This window comes from Pelecanus crispus, chromosome 27 (assembly GCF_030463565.1).
Source record: "Pelecanus crispus isolate bPelCri1 chromosome 27, bPelCri1.pri, whole genome shotgun sequence".
Taxonomy (NCBI): domain Eukaryota; kingdom Metazoa; phylum Chordata; class Aves; order Pelecaniformes; family Pelecanidae; genus Pelecanus; species Pelecanus crispus.
Genome location: NC_134669.1, coordinates 2485699 through 2506920, shown reverse-complemented (window position 1 = coordinate 2506920; position 21222 = coordinate 2485699). Strand labels below are relative to the sequence as shown.

Genomic DNA, 21222 nt, shown 5'->3' with positions numbered 1-21222 from the left:
AATCTTTAGGTAGTTAATTTAGGTAGATAGCTTCACGTAGTTAATCTAGGTAGATAGCAACTTTAGGTAGTTAATTTAAGTAGATAATTTAGGTAGGTAATCTTTAGGTAGATAGGTACATAATTTAGGTAGACAATCTAGGTAGAACATCTTTAGGTAGATCATCTTTAGGTAGGTCATCTTTAGGCAGATCATCTTAAGGCAGATCATCTTAAAGTAGATAACCTAGGTAGATAATCTTAAGGTAGATAACTTAGGTAGATAATTTAGATAGATCATCTTTCGGTAGGTAATTTAAATAGCACTCTGAAGACCAGAAACTCAGGGAAAAAGGCATTTCTGCTGAGCCTATGGACTTCTCCCAGGGCGTATTTCAGAGCTCTCCAAAGACCACACGCAGCCCGTCCGTCGTCTTAAGCTACAGCTGCGCAAAGGGGTCACCACTGAGCCAGGACCGGCCGCCGTGAACCGGCAGCTTCACCCCCACCACGTGGTGAATGCCCACCCTCGCTGGGCGCGGGGGACCTTCCTCGTGTAAAGACACCCTCCGTGACGTGCGGCCTTTGTCTAATGTAACGCTGAGCACGTGGAGCACGCGTTAAGCTTAAGACACGCAGGTATTAATTAGAGAAGACCACCATATATTGTGCGAGATGAATTAAGAGCCTCGTTATTCACCAGTTTCGAGTGACACCTGGGGGGGAAGTGAGGAAGAAAACGTTTCCCATCTCTCCACTCGTGGGGTTATCGAGTGCTTTCTCAGCTGGGGCAGAACTGATTTGGTTTAGGACTGCCAGCCCTGCGTGATCTGGAGAAAACCCCACTCGGCGCTGAGGCATTAACCTCGGCGGAGCAAACGTCTGCACGTATACTTGGCCTTGAGTCAGTCTGTAAGTGTATATAGGTATGTATATGTTCACGACAAAGCATCTGGCCACGGGTTTGGGTTTTTATTCTGCTGCTGTAGAGCAGCCCCGTGCCTCTGGTCGTGGTCTGCACGCGCAGACGTGGTCTCCACACGTAGCACAGCAAGGGACGAAGAGCCAGAGAGATGAAGCGTCTGTGCAATTTTACCTGCCATGTCCCTCAACTGCTTCCCAGTCCCCGTAAAACCTCAGCCAGCCTTAAACTCCTGCTTAAAAGTCTGCGGTCCGTTGCTTTTACTGGCCTAAAACCAACACCGACCCACTAACGCACCAGGGCAACATCAGATTTTTGGTCATTAGATGATGGGGTTTAACTTTTCAGGGCTCCGAGCGAGTCGAAGCATCGCTCGAGCGGCAAGATCACTTGCAGCAGACCCCCTTCGTTCACCCGGGATATTTTACAGGAGATTTTATGGCTGTGGAGACAGGAGTCCCGCATCCAGAGAGCTCTTAGCTCAGCTGTCCTGTGAAACATCTCCACCCCCAGCTTTCATTTTGCTCCTTGATTTTCTTCCCCATTAGCAGGGTAGCCCGCCCGCTCTCCACAGGGGAGGTTTAACTCAAACGTGACACAATTTGGAGGCAATTTGGATTTCCCTCTCTTGCAAAATTCCTTGAATTTTGCTTCGGGGTGGTGCTGATTCCTCTAGGTCGCGTATTAAAGGGAAGCTCTCGAGCGATAAACTGTTCTTATCAAGCGGTGGCCAAGCAAAAGGAATCCTCTTTACTCACTGCAAGGGGCTACATTACCTTGTAGGATACATTGCCATATAATTTTGCCCCAGAAAATGATGCAGAGTCAGAAGTTGCTTGGCTTGTCCATCTATCTTCCGTGGCTTCAGGCACAAATGCCTTTAGATACTGTATCTGATGAAACAAACAAAGCAATTAATCTGAGGCATCAACCCAAGGCATCAGAAATGAAGGCTACCTCCAGAGAATTATATATTTTTTTTTAACGTACATCAATAGTCCAGCGAAGCAAAGGAGTCTACGGACACCTGCAAACACGACACCTACGGAAAAACGAGGAACTGGCGCCAGTATTTCAGTTTTTCCCAGGCATTTTTCCACCTTTAGGGCAAGCTCTTTCCTGAAATTCATCATTTCAAGCACTGCGACCAACTGATTTCCTTCTGCTCCCTCTTAACACAATAGCTCTCCCAGAGCCAGCCGTAAGAGGAAGCCAAGGAGTTGTTATTTTTTTTTAAAGAGAAGGGAAAATACTTCGTCATCCATTAAATTTCTTCCCCTTCCACTTAAAAGCAAAGGCTCTGACCACTCGTCCGGGCGGTTAAGTGTGATATCAGATTTACCCTTTTATTTTCACTTATTTAATTTATCCCTTATCTTTTTCTCTGTCTTCTTGCTCCTTTGGAGGGATCCTATCAGTCTCCTCTTGGGTTTTCAAACTCTAGTGACTTCTTTTTTTTAATGGATTAGCCGGAAATACACCGATTTACACCACTCTTCTCCTCTCTCCCCCAATGAAAGGATGCTCCGACTGTCTCCCCTGTCCTGGCGGTTACGTTACGGCTCCTCTCTTACATTATCGCCCCACCTGTGTGCCTAAATATCAGAAAAAAAATCAGAAAAATTTCCATTTTTAACAGAAAAGTATCCATTTTTTGCTCGGCCCGTCTCGACGGGTGGAGGGTTCGCAGCCCAACCTGACCTAAAGGCGAGCGCGGTCTCGCCCCCGGCAGCATCGCCCCAACTCGTCCCCAGCCTCAGCTCTCGCCAGAAATATGGATATCGCCGCTGGGTGACATTCCCAGGAAAAAAACCACAATTATCAGCACGGGGAACCTTCTCTGACACAGAAGACAAACGTCGGGGAGTTCAAAGAAATGGGGTTTGACAGACCTGTGCCTCCTCTGCCGTTCAAAACTGGGAAAAAAATCAGAAAGAGCTGCAGGATGGAGAATGTAAACGCAGATTTTCCTGTCCAGTGAGGTACAATCTATACATCTGATCCACGTTATAGACTGCGCTGCAGGTGCTGTGTTAGGGCTTTCTTAAGCACAGAAATCACTTGTTCTTAAACACAGAAAGTGCTGCGTTTGGGGTTTCTTAATCTGATCTAGATTATAAATTAGAACTCAAATCTGGATTAGATTAGAAGTGTAATCTGTCTTATAGATCGTGCTATAGATGTCCTACGTTCGGGTTTTCTTGATCTACAGATTAAGATGGTGTTAAATTCGGGTTTTCTTAATCTAACCTGTATTACAGATTCGAAATCTAATCTCTATTAGATCAGTTCAGAAATCTAATCTGATTATAGATTGCACTATAGATGGTGCTACATTCAGGTTTTCTTACTCTATAGATTAAGGCAAGCGTTACGTTCGGGTTTTCTTAATCTAAACTGTATTATAGATTAGAAATCTACATTACAGATTCGAAATCTAATCTCCATTCGATTAGAAACCTAATTTGCATTCCAGATTGTGCCATAGATAGTACCACAATCACGTTTTCTTAATTTCTCAGGACTAGGAAAACCCGACCGTAGCACCCCCCGAAACTACAGGTTAAGAAAATAATTAATTAAGAAGAAAATAATTAACCCGTAGATTAAGAAAACCCGCATGCAGCACCATCTCAAGATGCGGCGACCAGGAAGCCTTCGTTAACCGTACCGTAAGACCAACGTGCCCCATGCTGTTACCTTCTCATTCAGCCAAAGCCAACACGTTTATTCACGGCAAAGTAGGAAGATCAGGAAAAACTGCTGAGTTGATTACCGCGATTACCGTTTACACGCTTCGTTAGTAAGGGTGTAAGTGGGATGCCGGGGGGACGGACCTCATTGGGACGGTATCTGGCGTAGGGAGGCTCGAGTTCACCAGGACTGCGCTCCCTGCACTTGGCTGGATCCACGTGATTTTAATGCTGCCTGCCAAAAAAATATTCTGGTTTTTTTTTTTTTCCCCCTCCCTCCCGGGGAAGAGGCGGGAAGGGCAAGGGCTGTAATGCGGAGCGGGAGCCGGCAGAGGGAACTGCCAGGCCAGGAGGAGCCCAAGATGCAGAAGGACCTCTCCTACCCTAAAGCTGAGCTGGGGAGATGGAGATGGAGGGGAGCAGAGACGATATTGCGGGGAAAAAAATGGAGAAATGCGTCTGAAAAATCCACCGTATTGATGGGATAACAGGGAACACGGCCGCAGGCCCGGAGGAGGAGGAGGAGGAGGAGGAGGAGGAGGAGGAGGAGGTCAGCTCTAGAGGACACCAGAGATGGGGAGCGGCCATGGCAGGCAGAATCACAAGAAAATAAATTCGAGGGCTTTGCCGGGCGCGAGGCAGCGGTTGGGACGCAGAAAGCAGAGAAACCCCTCGCTCTGCGGAGGGAAAACGAAGCGTCGCCGCAAACCCAGCCTGCCCGAGCAGCAACGTGGGCCAAGCCTGGAGACGGGGGTCCGGAGGATGGAGGAAGGTGATGTGTGCGAGAGTGAGAGGACAGCGAAGGAGGGATGGCGGGCACGTTCCATTTGGGAATATTTTCCAGTTGAAAAGCAGGAGAAATGAATAACTGGGAACACAGGGCGGGCTGTCAGAGCACCAGCTTCCAAAAAAACATCCTAAAGGGGAAAAAAAGTCTCCAAACGACTAGCAGAGGGTGGCGTAAGCAAGAAAATGCTGCCCTTTATTTGGGCGGACGGATTATTAAGGGGGCTCGAACAGGCAGACGTTTTGAGACCGAAGTAAGAGGCAGATCCTCAGCTGCGTGAGCAGAGCTGATGGAAAAGAAACTGCGTCGAGGATTCGCTTGATCGGGGACGTATCCGACTGACGGGGGGAGACCCGAAGACGACTCAACCACCCACCTTAGAGGAGCGACCGACGAAGACGCTCCGAGAGCGGAACACGAGAGCGGCTGCATTCGCAAGAAGCCACCCTAAGCGTTCCTCCTCTCTCGCCTCACCCTAATTAACAAGATTAAGAACTGAATCTTGAAAAAACAAACCCGAGAAACGAGCGTTATCAAGTAATACAGTGATTTTGTAGGGGTTTTTTTTCAGTAAGTTACTTTGAGGTTATCTGCCCGTCCTGGACAGTGCCTGGAAGGCGACCTGCCAGAGCAAAAAATGGATTTTAACCTATTTTGAGTTGGTGACGTTTAACTAAGGCTGTTAAACCCAACTATTTCTACCGTGTAGACAGCCGGACGCAAGTTTGCAGCGCTGGATCCATCCACAGCGACTTCACTCTAATATCAAGAAAACAGAAATACTTAAATCCCACTTTTAGAAGAGACACGAGGTTTACGATGCCCAAGCAGCAAAACGAAGCCCGTACGGTCTCGTCGGACCGCAGCAAGCGCAAGGAGAAGCTGGGACAGCTGTGAGCGTGGGTTATCGGTGGAATTTAATCCTAAACCCTGTTTCTGCTCTGATAACCGGACCGTATCGCTGCTGCTCCACTCTCCGCGCTAACTAGGTGTGCACGCGTACTCCAAAACCAATGCGATTCGGTGGGTAAGAAGCAAAATTAGCTTAGGAAAATTTAGCAGAAAAAGCCTCACGCCCGAGAAAGTATTAAAAAGGAAGCCACCTGCATTTATTCGTGCTCTGGAGCGAGATGATCCGCTCCCCGGGGAAGCGATCAGTAAGTACGGACCAAAGAGGATCTACGCTGCCCGCCGGTTTCGGGCTGAACGTCTCCCTCCCGTGAGTCTCTTGTTCTGCGCGGCCGTCCCCTGCGGTACTCACTCTGCGCAGCCTGAAGCCAACTTTGCAACCCTTCGCAGCGCGCAAAAGCTGCGTTTTAAAGCAGAAATAAAGCCGTGGGTCTCTTTCGCAGGCGTGCGGGAGGAGGGAAGGGCTGGAATTCAGTTTGCAAAGGCAAACCCAAGCCCCAAAATCCATGACAGGGGTGGTATTGCAGGAAAAGCACAGAGCTGTGAAGCATAAAACTTCAATTCATGGTTAAATTGCATCATTACGGATCCCACCCCAGGATACGTTATCTAGAAATAGCCTGGAAAAGGCAGCTAGGCTGGAAAATCCAGCAGCTGAAGAGAGTAACTCGCACGTTTGCGGTGGCCAGCACTCCCTTTAATTCTGACCCTGCTGCGCCAGGAGACGGGGACCAACACGTGCAGCCAGCACCCCAGGCCTTAAACAGACAAAAGGGAAGGCAAAAACGCGGCACTAACAGCTAACGGCGTATCGCACACTTCCTAACCTCCAAATTCTTAGTTTAAGACTTAATTAACGATGGCTTAGCTCGTTTTAGTTGATGCCTCTGGTGAATGCTGCCGGGAAAACGCAGCGGCTTCCTCCTAACCCGAGATGCCGACGTTCAGCTGATGTTGTTAAAATTACACCCGGAGCCTTCCCGGCATCCAGCCCAGCACGCGCCGCTCTCTGCAGGCGTCATTTTCCACCAAAACGACCTCACCGCTTACAAGTTTCATCTGAAAACGCCCAAGAAGCGGTTTGCTTCCAGCTCCCGCGTTACTAGGAGTTATTTTTGCTTTGGTACGTACAGCGCCGTGAACACGGGAGAGGACCGAAGGGTGGTATTTGCTCCTCCAGACCTGCTTGGTACCGGTTTAAAATGATGTTTCAATCCCAGCTCAAGGAATTTCTCTCTCCTCCTCTCCCTTCGTACACCTCCCACCATCCTGGATTTCAGGAGCCGCATCTCAAAGACGCAACCCGAGCCAGAAAACCGACGCGAGGGAAAAATTCCCACCCCAAATTCACGCGGCGCGGATGGAATTCATCCGCCCCGTTCCCGAAACTCAAGGGCTGAAGGCGCTGCTCAAAGGCGGCACGAGGACAACGCGCCGCATCCGCGAGCGTGCGGGAAAAGCAGCATCGCCTCCCGAATCCTCCCGCGCGCTACGAGCAACCCGCCGTCAAGCCGCTCAAAAATCCCGGGGGATAAAGCAGCCGGAGGCCAGCGCATCCTGCCTTTTCTAGGGAGCGGGCTGGGAAACCTCCCGGAGAGAGACACAAAGCAAAGGGGCTGTCTGTCCGTCTGTCCGTCCCAGGCTGACAGCAACAAAGCCCTGCGTGCACGCTATAAAGCAGCCTCGGAAAACATTCCTGGAGATGGATTAGGGCTGGCGCGTGCCTTTTTTTCCCCTCTTATCCTTTCAAGAGATGCTAATTACCCCCGTTAACGTGTGGAAACCAGGCCCAGATCCCTCCAGGATCACCCAAAATTAGGAATTACCGCTCCCACGTGGGTGACGACGGTGGCTTACACGAAGTTCAAGTTGGAAAGACCCAAACCGAGGAAGGGGTTTTGCTATCAATGCATTTACACACGAGCAGCAGGATTAATTAGGTGGAAAATAAGGGGGTGGTGGTGTGTCCGTACCGGAAAACACCGGGGTTTTAATAGGATAAAGGAAAAATAGAGCCCTCGAAGGGCTGCAAAGTGAAAGGCTTGCAGCTGGAGCAGGGAAATAGAGGTAAGAACAGAAATGAGGGCTCTGCAGAATAAAATGAGATCGAAGAAATTTTCCAAGGAGGAAAAATATGAAATGAGCTTCCCCCCCCCCCCCCCATCTATGTAAAATCTATTTTTAAAAAATCTATTAAAAAAAAAATCCCACACTTCCTACAGGTGAAAAAATGCACAAGGTGGTTTATTATCATTACTATTTTTGTCAGAGGTGATTGTGCCTTTAATAAAAGAGAAGAGAAAGAGCGACACCTGAGATCCTCTTGCCTGCACTAACGCCTCTCAGCAAGCGATCCTTGCTAAAGCCCGGCAGCGCCATTTCAGGCGCGAAACGTGGATAACGCCGGGGCCGGTACCGAGGTGGCGGCCGTGCCCGTGATCCAGGTTTCAGATTGTTTTATCTCGGTGTTTGCCAAGTCCCGGCAAGGAAACACAAAGCAGAAATTCCCTACGTGTGGCCTTCCCCCCTCCAAAATATCTTGTCTTGGTTAGAGACTGAAGGGGAAACTCGTTTCCATCCATCCTCGTTAACAGCATTTAGGAATGGGTTGGAAAAAAACAACGGGGAGGGCGCAGTCGGACCTTATTCCATGCCGCTCACGTGGAAACCGCAATCGAGACCGAGGATAAATTCTTATCAGCAGTTTGCTCCCTCTCCCCCAACGCTGCAATTGTTTTTTTGGGGAAAAAAAATAAAGCCCTGGGGGTGTCAGACTGGATTCGTTTTCCATGAGATGCTGGACCGAGCTCGGCGCTTTGGCACAACTCCACGGGACGACGCGCAGTGGGATACTAAGAAAAATCCACATTTTGTAGCGAAGCTGCTGTCGGAACGAATTTATGCCACAGTAATTGAATATTTCAGGGTGTAGCTACCGGGATTAGACAACAGCACCTCAGTTTTTCTTACATAAAAATAAAAAAAAGAGGGATGCGGAAGTGTTTCTACAGCGCTGCGGATTTTCAGGTGGTCCAGACCTCTTCTGTATCCATCTTACATGCCACCGAGTTAAATCAGATTGATTTATCCAAGACATCTAACCCCCAGATTCCCAGATGCAAGGGTGGAAGGTGATCCTTTTCTCCTGCCACGTACCCGCAACACAAGATCGAAAAACTTCAGAACCGGCGATGGCGACGTTACAGAGTGCTGGGCACCGCAGCAGATTCACTGAATCCCCGGGCCAGCGTCTCCATCCAAACCCCGTCACGGACCAGACTGAGAATCATAGAATCATGGAATTGTTTAGGTTGGAAAAGACCTTTAAGATCATCCAGCCCAACCATTAACCTACACTGCCAAGCCCACGCTAAACCAGTCAAGGGCAGACCAGACTGAACCATGTCCCCAAGTGCCACCTCTGCCCGTTTTTTGAACGCTTCCAGGGATGGGGACTCCCCCACCTCTCTGGGCAGCCTGTTCCAATGCTTGACCACCCTTTCCGTGAAGAAATTTCTCCCAATATCCAACCTAAACCTCCCCTGGTGCAGCTTGAGCCCATTCCCTCTCGTCCTATCGCTAACTCCGTGGGAGAAGAGACCAACACCCACCTCACTACCCCCTCCTGCCAGGAGCTGCAGAGCGATCAGGTCTCCCCTCAGCCTCCTCTTCTCCAGGCTGAACACCCCCAGCTCCCTCAGCCGCTCCCCACCAGCCCTGTGCTCCAGACCCTGCCCCAGCTCCGCTGCCCTTCTCTGGACACGCTCCAGCACCCCAATGTCCTTGTGCTGAGGGGCCCAAAACTGGACACAGCATTCCAGGTGCGGCCTCCCCAGCGCCGAGCACAGGGGGCCGATCCCTGCCCTGCTCCTGCTGGCCACACCATTCCTGACACAAGCCAGGATGCTGTTGGCCTTCTTGGCCACCTGGGCACACTGCTGGCTCATGTTCAGCCGCTGTCGACCAACACCCCCAGGTCCTTTTCGGCCAGGCAGCTTCCCAGCCACTCTTCCCCCAGCCTGCAGCGCTGCATGGGGTTGTTGTGACCCAAGTGCAGGACCCGGCACTTGCCCTTGTTGACCCTCACGCAGTTGGCCTGGGCCCATGGGTCCAGCCTGGCCAGGTCCCTCTGCAGGGCCATCCCACCCTCCGGCAGATCGACACTCCCACCCAGCTTGGTGTCATCTGCAAGCTTACTGAGGGTGCACTCAATCCCCTCCTCCAGATCATCGATAAAGATATTAAACACGGCTGGCCCCAAAACAGAGCCCTGAACTTGGGACTTGAGACCTGGGACGAGGAGAAGTATTTTACCCTAAATTAGACATCCACATCTAGCAGGGTCATTTTTTTTTCAGCACAATTCATCAAAAAAAAAAAAAAAAAAAAAAAAAGAGATGCCCTAAGTGGTGCAAAGATCCGCATGTGAAAGAAGAGACAGAAATCCCACCTCGGTATCTCCCTTTACGTGTTCCGGTGTAGAAACAGGCGCTGCTGTTTAAATACCGATTAATAAATATGTAAACTTTACTCTTGCGTTAAACTCTGCCTTTTTCTTTTCCTCGCTCCTTCCGCTTTGCTCTCCTAGCCAAACCGCTCCAGCTCTCCTTCCCCTCGCAATTTCAGAGCTATTACTTCTTGAAACTGGAATGAAACAGCACAAGAATTCCCAGATAAGGATACAGAATATTTAAAAGCTAAACCCTCTCTGGCTATCCCATGAGATCCAAAGGCTGAGCTGCTGGCCGCCTACCACGAGCCCTTCCAGCACTCGGACGGGACGCAGCGCCCCTGCAGCCCTTGACGTTATCGTCGTTTAGCAGCAATTTCTGCAGGAAACGAGACGTTTCAGCCTGTGAAATCCAAGGTCAGAGACTCGAGCTCATCCGGAGCGTGACCACATTTCCATCAGCTCTTACAGACACTCCCTCGGTCTGCTCAAGCAACCGCTCAGCTTCCTAATTTTTATTTCTTTATCCCTACTCGACCTGCCGGTGCAGTTTCCAGCGCAGGAATCCCTTTGCTGCTGCCGTAAATTAACGCACTACCATCCCGAGGAAAAGAACTCGCAACCCTTACCCCACCAGCATCGCTTCCCACCTTTGAGCTCTTTGCATTTTGATTTCCGCTTCATTTTTTTTTTAACCATTCCCTGCAGAAAGGGGACAGGGAAATCTGCGCTTAGCAGCCCGCGGCGGATAGCGGGCGTCTCTGTAACCCTTGGCGGTTCGATCGCTCTACAGAAAAACCCACTCGGCGCCAGTTCACCTTCACCGCTGCGGTTTAAGGACACGATCTGTGCTGGCGGGGAAGCGCAAAAGGGGATTTACTTTTCCGTCCGAGCGATTGGGGCAGCTGGGGAGCCGCGGGCAGCCACGCCACCGGCCAGACGGCTTCGCCTGCATCCGGTCCAGCCCCGGCGCCCGCGAGCAGCGTCCCCAATCCTTGCTCCCGTGCCGACGGGACCCCTGCAGCCACCCACACCTCTCCATCCCTGCGGAGGTTATCCCGCAGCGCTTCCCGGCTCCTTTTTGTGCCCCACAGGATGGGTTCGGGGAGAGCTTTGGGATCCGATGCTGAATTCCGCGATCGCCTCGGTCCGCTCTGCGCAGGTTTCCATGCCGGAAGGGTTTTATTTATTCCCGTGCCCTAAACCACGGGGCTTCCCTCTGCTTTTTGGGACATCTCTGCAGCTAGGACAAGAAACATCTTCATTTAAGTTTATTTTGTTGTCCCCGCTATTTTTTGTGGGGAGCAGCTAGTTCTAGGCTCATTTTTCCATGCCTCAAAGGAAAAAAGATTAACTTGGAAGCGGAATCTGAGCAGTTTTACACCTGATATAAGAGCTTCAACAGCCACAGACCCGCACGTTTTTCCACTGCAGCTCCCACCCACTGAGCGGCGAGCAAGTCCCTGCCGCAAAAGACGTCTATGCCGTAAAGATTTTGCCGTATTTCAAAGAGCAGAGAGTAATCAACGTTTACTGATTATTATCTTACAAGATGATTAAAAACCCCATTGATGACAAAGTTAGGCTGGACATGCCAAGCGTCGGGAAGACACGCAGAGGTGGTTTTATGCAGCGGTAGGGATTTGTACGGCGTTTTACTGCAGATGTTCGAGGACGACGGGTGCATAAGCCAGCAAGTAAATTATCTGAAACCTAAAGCAGCTCGCGTTTGGTTCAGCCGCCCAGTTTTAAGGCGGTTTTTGAGCCACAGAAAAATTCTCAGTGAATATTTTATCGGCTTTCTCCCCTCACTCAGCAGCTCAATATTTTAGTTTACAACTCAAAACAGATCCTCTTTGCACCCAACGTGCAGTTTCCAAGATAAGTCTGGGCAAGATCCAGTTCTGCTGAAAAATGAATGATCCCAGAACCCAAAAAACCATTTGTGAAGGGTGATTTATACCAAATGTTAAGCTAGACTTAAGGGACGAAGAGCCCCTGCCTGAACCCTAAAATGTCCCCATCCAGTGGGACCATGGAATCGTTGAGGTTGGCAAAGACCTTGAAGATCACCCAGTCCAACCATTGACCTGACACTGCCAAGCCCACCACCAGACCACTTAAGGGCAGAGCCAGAATTTCATGTTCCTGGCTTGGATCATTTTTCCATAAAGTCAGACCAGGAATGGCTAAGGTTGGACAGGAGCTCTCAGACCATCAGCCCAACGTCACCCCAACACCCCATGGCCACTAAACCACGGCCCCCAGTGCCACCTCTGCCCGGTTCTTGAACCCCTCCAGGGCTGGGGACTCCCCCACCTCTCTGGGCAGCCTGTTCCAACGCTTGACCGCTCTTTCCGTGAGGAAATTTCTCCCAATATCCAATCTCAGCCTCCCCTGGCGCAGCTTGAGGCCATCTCCTCTTGTCCCATCGCTAACTACATGGGAGAAGAGCCCAACACCCCCTCCCTGCCCCCTCCTGTCAGGCAGCTGTAGAGAGCGATGAGGTCTCCCCTCAGCCTCCTCTTCTCCAGGCTGAACACCCCCAGCTCCCTCAGCCGCTCCCCACCAGCCCTGTGCTCCAGACCCTTCCCCAGCTCCGCTGCCCTTCTCTGGACACGCTCCAGCACCCCAATGTCCTTGTGCTGAGGGGCCCAAAACTGGGCACAGCATTCCAGGTGCGGCCTCCCCAGCGCCGAGCACAGGGGGCCGATCCCTGCCCTGCTCCTGCTGGCCACACCATTCCTGACACAAGCCAGGATGCTGTTGGCCTTCTTGGCCAAACAACAGAGGTGTCCCCAGCACCACCGAGTGACAGGTCCTCTGCCCAAGATCGAGAGGTGAATTTAAGGTCCCACCACCACTCTACTACACCCTGCACGCCCACTGCCTGCCCAACCTCCTGTAAGCCTGACAGTGTCCTTGCCTGCGAGCTCCACGGTGGGGCACAGGCCCCCCCTGCACCCCAGGGATGTCCACGGTGGGGCACAGGCCCCCCCTGCACCCCCAGGGACGTCCACGGTGGGGCACAGGCCCCCCCCCCACACACCCCACGGAGCTCCATGGTAGGGCACAGGCCCCCCCTGCACCCCAAGGAGCTCCACGGTGGGGCAGAGGCCCCCCCTGCACCCCACAGTGGGGCACAGGCCCCCCCTGCACCCCAAGGAGCTCCACAGTGGGGCAGAGGCCCCCCCTGCACCCCACAGTGGGGCACAGGCCCCCCCCTGCACCCCAGGGAGCTCCACGGTGGGGCAGAGACCCCCCCTGCACCCCAGGGATGTCCACGGTGGGGCACAGGCCCCCCCCTGCACCCCAGGAACGTCCACGGTGGGGCACAGGCCCCCCCTTCACCCCCAGGGACCTCCACGGTGGGGCACAGGCCCCCCCTGCACCCCACGGTGGGGCAGAGGTTCACCCCACAGCCCCGTGGAAGACCCCAGGCCAGAGCACGTGGATGTGCCCAAAGGAGGCCGTGACCCCACGGAGAAGAGCCCACGCTGGAGCGGGTCCCTCTGGCAGGATCTGTGGCCCCACGTCGGAGCAGTCCGTTCCCTGAAGGACTGCAGCTCGTGGGAAGGATCCACGCTGGAGAAGTTTGTGGAGAACTGCCTCCCACGGGAGGGACCCCACGCCGGAGCCGGGAAAGAGAGCGAGGAGGAAGGAGCGGCAGAGACGACGTGAGATGAGCCGACCCCAACCCCCATTCCCCGTCCCCCCGCGAGCGAGGGGGTGGAGAAATCGGGAGTGAAGCTGAGCCCGGGAAGGAGGGAGTGGTGGGGGGAAGGGGTTTAAGATTTGGTTTTATTTCTCATTATCCTTCTCTAACCCTTGATTGGCAACAAATTAATTTCCCTCAAGTCGAGTCTGTTTTGCCCGTGCTGGTAATTGCCGAGTGATCTCTCCCTGTCCTTAGCTCGACCCATGAACCTTTTCATCCTATTTTTTTCCTCCACCCGCCGTCCAGTTGAGGAGGGGAGCAATGGAGCGGCCGGGTGGGCGCCTGGCGTCCAGCCAAGGGCAACCCACCACAACCCCAAAGCATCCCGATCCCACGGGATCGACGGAGACGTCCCCGGCACCGCTGCACGACAGGCCCCCTTGTCCACCAGCCCAAGATCCAGAGGTGTGAAATTACGGTCCCACTGCCGCCCCGCGACGCCGGGTCCTCACCTGCCAGCACATCCCCAGCCGCCACCGACTCCAGTTACGGCAGCCGGACGGTGCCGAAGGATACGGATTTGCGTGTTGGCGCGTCTCGCCGTAGCTGCCCCGGGAGTCAACGGGCTGGCTGCCGCTTATCTTCGTAGTTAAGACAAGCCTGAGCCTTCCTCAAACGTCTCTTTCGAGACAGCAGCACCCTGCATCGTTATCCCAAACTCAACCCCGTCGATCCCCAGAGCACCCGGCGCTCCAAGACGGATGGAGATTGCAGAACCTGGTGTTAGCGACTACACAACTCAGAAAAGTTGTTCGAGAGAAGTTTAGCTATTCTAACTCTGAAAAATGACTTTTTTTTTACCCATTCTACTACCGTTTTTCAGCTACAGTCCCAGATTTAAGCATCCTGTAGCTATGACCCGAGCATGAGGCCATTTCCACTCTTTGCAGTTTGAGAACAACAACAACAAAAAAAAGATTTGATGCCCACTCTCTACTCCAGCCTAACGCTTGCAAGAGCTGCTCTTTTCCTGGAAATATAAAGTTTTTTCCACCCAATTTTGCTTCTTGCTGTCCACCACCACCACCAAGAAAATCCTCCAAGGTCAAGGCATTCCTAGAGCAGCTGGCTATTTAAAATACAGCCTTTCCACCCAAGACTTCAGAAAGCCGGTCGCTCGTTGTGGCTGGGCTAAGTCTGTAACCGTACACACCTTGGAGATTATTATTATTACTAAAGATGATAAATTATCGGAGATTAAATTATCAGAGATAATAAAACTCCAGTCTTGCCAAAATATTCAGATGTCACAAAGCCAACTAAGTACTTCTAAAGCTGAAGCCATGAAAAAACACGCGGTTGCGTATTCGGGGTGATTTTCCCCATTTATTACCAAGCCTTTCAGGGCAAACTACCAGAAACAACACACGCTTAGAAGAGCGAGCTCTGGGTAAAGCACCAAACCCCATCACATTTGTGTCCTCTTTTCCCAAGCTGGGTGGAACACAAACCCCCAGGAGGAGGCAGCTCTGCGTGGTGCTGTCTGATGAGCATCTGAGACGGAAGCAGGCTCCCCAAAACACCCAACTGAGCAGAAAGCGGCCAAATTCGGGCTCGGCGGCGGCTGCGGAGACCACCAGGACTCGCTCAAAGCGCTGGCCGAGGGGTATGGGAGATACACGATACACATACGTGAAGGGGAGCGGAACACCCTCATGTCTGATATTCTTAAATATGAGGGAAATACACCAAGATACAGAAAACTCTGAATTAATTCACGCGCGTGAAGCTTCTCCCCGAGCTCATGCTCTCACCTCAGCCCTCCGCTGTTTCTGCCTCTTAATTTCCCTGCTGGGATCGGCTCCCTCGGTAAAGTGAATTTAAATTTGGCATCTAATGAGATATCAGGACAAGCGAGTTTGATCCAGCCTTAACGAAGCCGAAGGTTAGGATAACTCGGTCTCTACTCACTCGCACCGGCAAACGCCTATTGGTAAATCTGGCAGATCCAGGGACACGGTCGCTGCAGCTTGTAGGAGATTTACTCAATCCAAAGCACTCGGGAAGACGAGCGCAGCTCATCCCCGGCTGTAATTAATTCCTGCAGTCCTGCTTTACAACACCTTCTCTCCGGTGACACCCCCAAAAGAGACATTACTGCCCCAAAAAATGCTGGAAATAAGCTGCACCCCATAAACCACGCGCTTACGGGCACAGGAGTAAAATTCAGGATAATTACCTGAAAACAGAGTTGACCCTTCGAGGTGTTCGGTTCTTCCTCACCAGCTGAATCCTCTGACCTTCATTTTCGAAGCTACTACTGAAAGAAAGATCTGTAAGGGAAAAAAAAAAACGCATGTTAATTCAGAATTACAGCCAAAAAGCGTTGCTAACTTTTATCCTTCGCCTTTTGTGTTCTCCGGATTTCTAGTTTTATTTGCAGGTAACGATACGTACGAGTCTGAAAACCAGAAACCCTTGATGATGAAAAGCATCGCAATGCAGATGTGGATGGGTGAAGGGATCCAAGACGACGGTCCAGACCGTCATCCAAAGCGTGCGCGCTTTGGAATTTAAATATACCGAGGGAAAAATGATTTCATTTGAGCTCACCAACCCAATACACCTCTTTTTGAGAGCTCCAGTAAGCACAGGTCCATTCCCCTGCATTCAGCTTTCCCCAAACCAGAGAAAATGACCCGCGGATTACTCAAAAAGGTCCTTCCAGCCCAGGAAGTCCTGTAAGCCGGCTCCAAAACCTGGGCTTAACCCAACGCCTGGGACCGCTACCCGGCTTTAGGCATCTCAAAGCCTGGCTTAGCAGCTTGCAAGAGGTCTCGAACCCACCCCCAACGCAACAACCGTGCCAAGTCACGCTCCGTCTTTTCACAGAAATTCCCTAAAAAATAAATAAAGCATCAAACGTGGGATTTAAGCTCCTACTGCAAAGGCGATCCCCAGGAAGATGACCAGAACCAGAACCAACGCTTTTTTAACATCGCTTGCGCTCGTGAAATACCCAGCACACCTCCAGAGCCAGCTCGCTGTATATTAGAGCCAATAAATGAAACTATTTAAAAAAAACCACCACCACACTTTCATTTCATTTTCAAGGGCAGGACAGACCATAAAGGATACGGGAGATGGAACGCTTTTCCCCCCCAACAAAAGGAATTCAGCACACAGTAACACATTAAAAAAAATCCAGGAGGCCGAAGGACTGGCTTAGCAGCTCTAAGTCCAGGCTTAGCCCTAGCACGCGCGCGTGGAAAATTCAGCTAGAGCAAAGCGGGACTCGCCTGCCCCGGGGTGAGAAACACGGGCGGTTGGAAGCGATGTCTGGAGGTCTCCTGCTCACAGCAGGACCGACCTCAGCAGCTCAGACAGGTTGCTCAGGGCTTCGTCACACCACAGCAATTACTGCCCCCGTTTAATTGCCATTTTTCCGAGGCTCGGTTGATCTTACGAGCGCCGCACTCGCTCTTTACTCACAGTCTGCGGCCGGTTCGGCCTCCTCGCAAAGCCGACCCCGGGGAGGGTGGACACCAAAGCAGCCCCAAGGATCAAGCCCGCAGCAAACCCTGCGCCCAGGCTGAACGCGCCCGCTGAACGCTCGTAACGCTCCTTCCTCTCGGAGCCGACCCGGCAGCTCCCTGCGGGCAGGGAAATCCACCGAAAGCTCGAGACACCCGGCAGCGGCGCGTGTTTCTGCCTACCTACGTTTTCCGATACAACTCATGGTCCGTTCTGGCCAATTCTGGTTCTTTTTAGTGATTATAAACCTAAAAAAGCCCCTAATTCTGTTAGCATTGCCGCTTCCCAAAGATCTCCATTAAGAGAGATCCTCCGCAAACGCCACAGATTACAATTATATCCCTGATCACACTTATCTGGTAACAGAAAACAGATGAAATCTCAAACACGGGTTGCTTTTTTTCTTGCAAATGCTATTTTTTCCCCTCCACTGAGTGACAGCCACAGCCTTTAATGGATGCAGAAGGGACTTGTTTTCACCTCTGGTTCCAAAGATCAAACTCAGAAGCTTGGAGGAAGAGGCCATGTGCTTAAAATACATTTTAAGGACACAATTTACCTTCTGTGTGTTCAGTGGCTTTTAAATTTCCTTTGGGGGGGGAAGGAGTAACTCTCAAGAGTGACTCTTCCTTCAGCAGCAGAATTCACGCGTTTCCTGCAAACCTACTCCCGTATAGTACTGAAATAAATAAATACTGAAATAAATCAATCAAGACTTTCAGCCTTTGAAAAATCTATATGATCTGACCGCTGCGGCACCAGAAATTTAAGTTTTCAGACTTGTTTAATGCAATTCTTTCTCCAGCATCCTCTGTACCATTCCAGCGGTTCAGACCTCCAAGAGCGGCCCTTACTTACGGGAAGAACTCCAGCTCTTCCAGTAAGGTTTGCAACTACAGAACCAAGCTAAAAATTGTCAATTTAAAAGCTTTACGTCACCAATCTCTGCTGTTTCCCTCCCCCCCACCCCATCGGGATAAATCTGAATGAGCTGGTGCTGTTTACAGGCTGGCAATCACATTAACTCAGGGGGAAAAAAAAAATGTTTCAGCCCCGATTAATGCATGCATTTAAATCAAGACTTGAAGAGTACAGGGTGTAAGGGATGTCAAAACCTCCAGAAACAGGCAAAATAGGGATTTTTTCCCTAAAGAGAGGCTAAGGCCAAGAAAACAAACACTGCAATACTAGCAAACAAGTCACGCAGTGTCTGAAAATGGAGTTACATTGTGAAAAGGTTTGTATTAAAGCCAGAATAATCACCTTATAATGAATTATCCCTTAACTGAAACGCTTGGGAGAACAGCTGGAATACGTTTACTCCGGTTTACCTGGAAAGTCAGAGGGACCATCAGGATTTAGCAGATCCTTTGCTTGAAGAAAGTGGGTTTTAACTCAGAAAGGTCGGCATTTGTAATTTCACTGTTGTTACATGACCAAGTTTTCCTACAAATTGACTTCTTCCATGACAGCCTGACTTTTTAAATACTGAATTTGCAAAATCCAAGGTCTCGTACAAAACCCCTGGTTGCCTGCTCTGCAGAAAGAGGCCTTTGGGTATTTAAAAAAAAAAAAAATTTAAAAAAAAAATCACAAAACTCAGCATTTTTGTGTTCGCTAAAGGAGAACACCACCCATTCTGCAGCATCCCAGGGTTTCAGGCGGTTTCTCTCCCAACTAAACCAACCGCACGGCGCAGACCTCGAATTTCCAGAAGAGCAAAGACTAACTACAGGTGCCAAACGAGTTACGGCCATTCCTGATGCTCTTATACACCGGAAAAATCCGATTGTATTTAATCATCTCCACTATCAACCAACATACACAAGATGTTATACTCCAAGCGAGTACATAAGCATAACGTAATTAACCTTAATCTTTAGAGCGTCGCAGCTTTACTGAACAAAATCGTTTCCTGATGTTTTACGCATTCTTACATTTTCCACTAAAATTCACCCCTCGGTCCCTCCTGAGATTCCCCCAAATTTGCCAGCAGCACGCTTGCTAACGAGGAACCTGCTAATATTGGCCCCAGAAATCATTTCAGTGCGTCTCTTCATCTGGAAGTTCCTATTTCGAGCCAATTTCACTCCTATAAATCCACTGAGGTCCCATCTGTGCTCCCCTAGCGAGGAAAACGTCCGGGAGAAGGCAAGGCAGCGCTCACCTAGCACGGAGAGGAGCTTCAAACTCTCGGAGGAAAGCAAGAAAACCTTTGCAGATGCTCCAAGGTGATAAATACCATCGTAAAAAGGCCGATTTTGGTATCGCCGAGGCTCGCTGCTCCCTCCGCTTTGGATCTGCAGAGTAGAGAAGGTTTTGGGTCTCTCCCACCGATGTCTCCACCTCCAATGTCCATTCTGGGACAGCTCTCCAAGCTCCACGGCCTCCCAAGACCCTCTGAACCTCTCAGGTTTGGGTCATTCTCGGAAGAATCCCCATTTCCAGGTTTCTATACTCTTTCTTCACTTCTGGAGCATCCTGAACTTCTCACCATGTCACCAAAAAGGCTTTAAGAGAAGCAGGAGACCCTCAAAAAGACACTGTCTTCCAGCTAGCGCCTCGTGTCCAGCCTGGAGACCCTTCTTCACCCCTCACTTTGAGTCTCGTCTCCATTTAAGTGACTGAACGATCATCAGCTGAGAGGGGGTCACCACCAAGAGATATCCCAGGCTTCAACGTCTCGCCTCCGCGGGACAGATCAGCTCCAGCTCGATGCACAAGGCCACCCAACTCCGCGCCCGCCAAAAAAAAAAAAAAAATTTTTCTTAAAAAAAAAAAAAGTCAAACGGACACCACGAGCAGACTTGCCAAAGTCACTTATTTTGTCTGAGGAATCTTATCTCCACGAAGGCTGTTGGAACAAACGCAGGCTGCGCTCTGCGGGGTTTGTCTAGCTCCGGGACAGAAAGACGATTCAGTTGAAAACAGTCACAAGACGCAGTGTTTGCCACGTGCTGCAGTTGGATTTTACTCACCCCAAGCCACCGCTAACACACAAGCGATGCTCTGCCACTGAGATGCCTTGCTAGGATTTCAAAGTGCATAAAAATTAGCATTAAAACCTCAGTTTTCCCAGCAAATCAGGTGGGGAAAACCCACCCAAAACAAGCCCGAAAGGGAGAGCAGTCAGCAAGAAAATACGCATCTCAGTTTGTGATAGTCATCACAAAAATAAATTCCAAGGTCGCACGGGGTCCAAATATTTGGGCAAGTAGAGAAAACCACTCCGGGAAGCGCCACGTGCGCCGGTGGTCACCAATTTCTTCTGGCACGCGCCCTCCGATTTCTTAAGAGCCACGACAGCCTGTGCAGCTCTGCCGTAACGCAGCGGAAAGCCAAATTTCAGTTCCAGATATCCATACGTACCCCTTCTATACCTTTTCTCAGCTTGCAGCCACACACTTTATTCTTCCGAGACTCAGTGTTGGCAGCGGGGTATCTCAGCCCTCCAGATCTGAATTAATTCATCCATCTAGCCAGCCTTGCTCCGGAGGCTCAGACACTTCCAAAATAGATTTTTCTATTAATTAATGCTTCCCAACCTCTCGTGCGGAGCCTTTTTTCTTTTTCCCCCCCTTCATAGCTGTGGTTTATATTCCAAGCACAATTTCTTTCGACTTTAGCGCTCCTTTAGTAACGCCCCGACTTTGACACTAGAATGAGAGGTGGCGACAGAGCGACCCTTGGTCCAAGAGCCCTTCCCAACACCGCAAACAAAGGAAAATACTGAATTTGAACCAGGAATTGCATTTGAAAGCTTCGGTACAAGACGTTTTCTTTGTAGAGTCGCTGTGAATTGGTCTTGGATCCCAACTGAACGAGAAGAGTTGATTCCAGGGAAAATAAAACCCAGTTTTGCTCAATATACCACTTTTTGTTCCTTTTTTTTTACTCCACGACCAGGCTTTTCTGTACCAAGAAACAGCCACCGCACCGACAAAGACAGGAGCGTGCGCGGGCGCCATCCGATTGCACAACTTGGAAGCAGCCTTATCTCTCCCTTTGCTTTCAGAAACCCCGTAAACACCAAGCGAGAAACGACGCAGAAGGAAACTGGGAGGACTTAACTAAAACCACCGCCGTCGCAGTCCAGGACGGCCAGGTCAGAGAAATAATAAAAAAAAGCGCTTTTGGTACCTGATTCACCCGGATCTCTGGATTTCCACATCAGCATCCAAAGCCAAGGGCGGCCGCAGACCCGGCCGTGACCCCAGGAACGTTATTTTGAGGCTCCAAAGTCCGAGTCCGTACGCTGGCTATTGCTTGCCAAGGGCTGTGCGGGCAGCCG

At 50.7% G+C, this 21222-nt stretch overlaps 1 protein-coding gene across 3 annotated transcripts in view; it reads right to left on the bottom strand.

Moving 5' to 3' along the window:
* The window catches only part of BRD4 (bromodomain containing 4), an 84604-nt gene that overhangs the window by 47054 nt on the left and 16328 nt on the right, over positions 1-21222 (bottom strand). For all 3 annotated transcript variants that reach the window (XM_075725240.1, XM_075725242.1, XM_075725241.1), the window contains exons 2-4: positions 15637-15730; positions 1891-2495; positions 1677-1793 (exon numbers count right to left, since the gene is read on the bottom strand). In XM_075725240.1, coding sequence (XP_075581355.1) covers positions 1677-1696 — 20 coding nt within the window. In that variant the 5' untranslated portion in view covers positions 1697-1793; positions 1891-2495; positions 15637-15730. The remainder of the gene's footprint in view (positions 1-1676; positions 1794-1890; positions 2496-15636; positions 15731-21222) is intronic.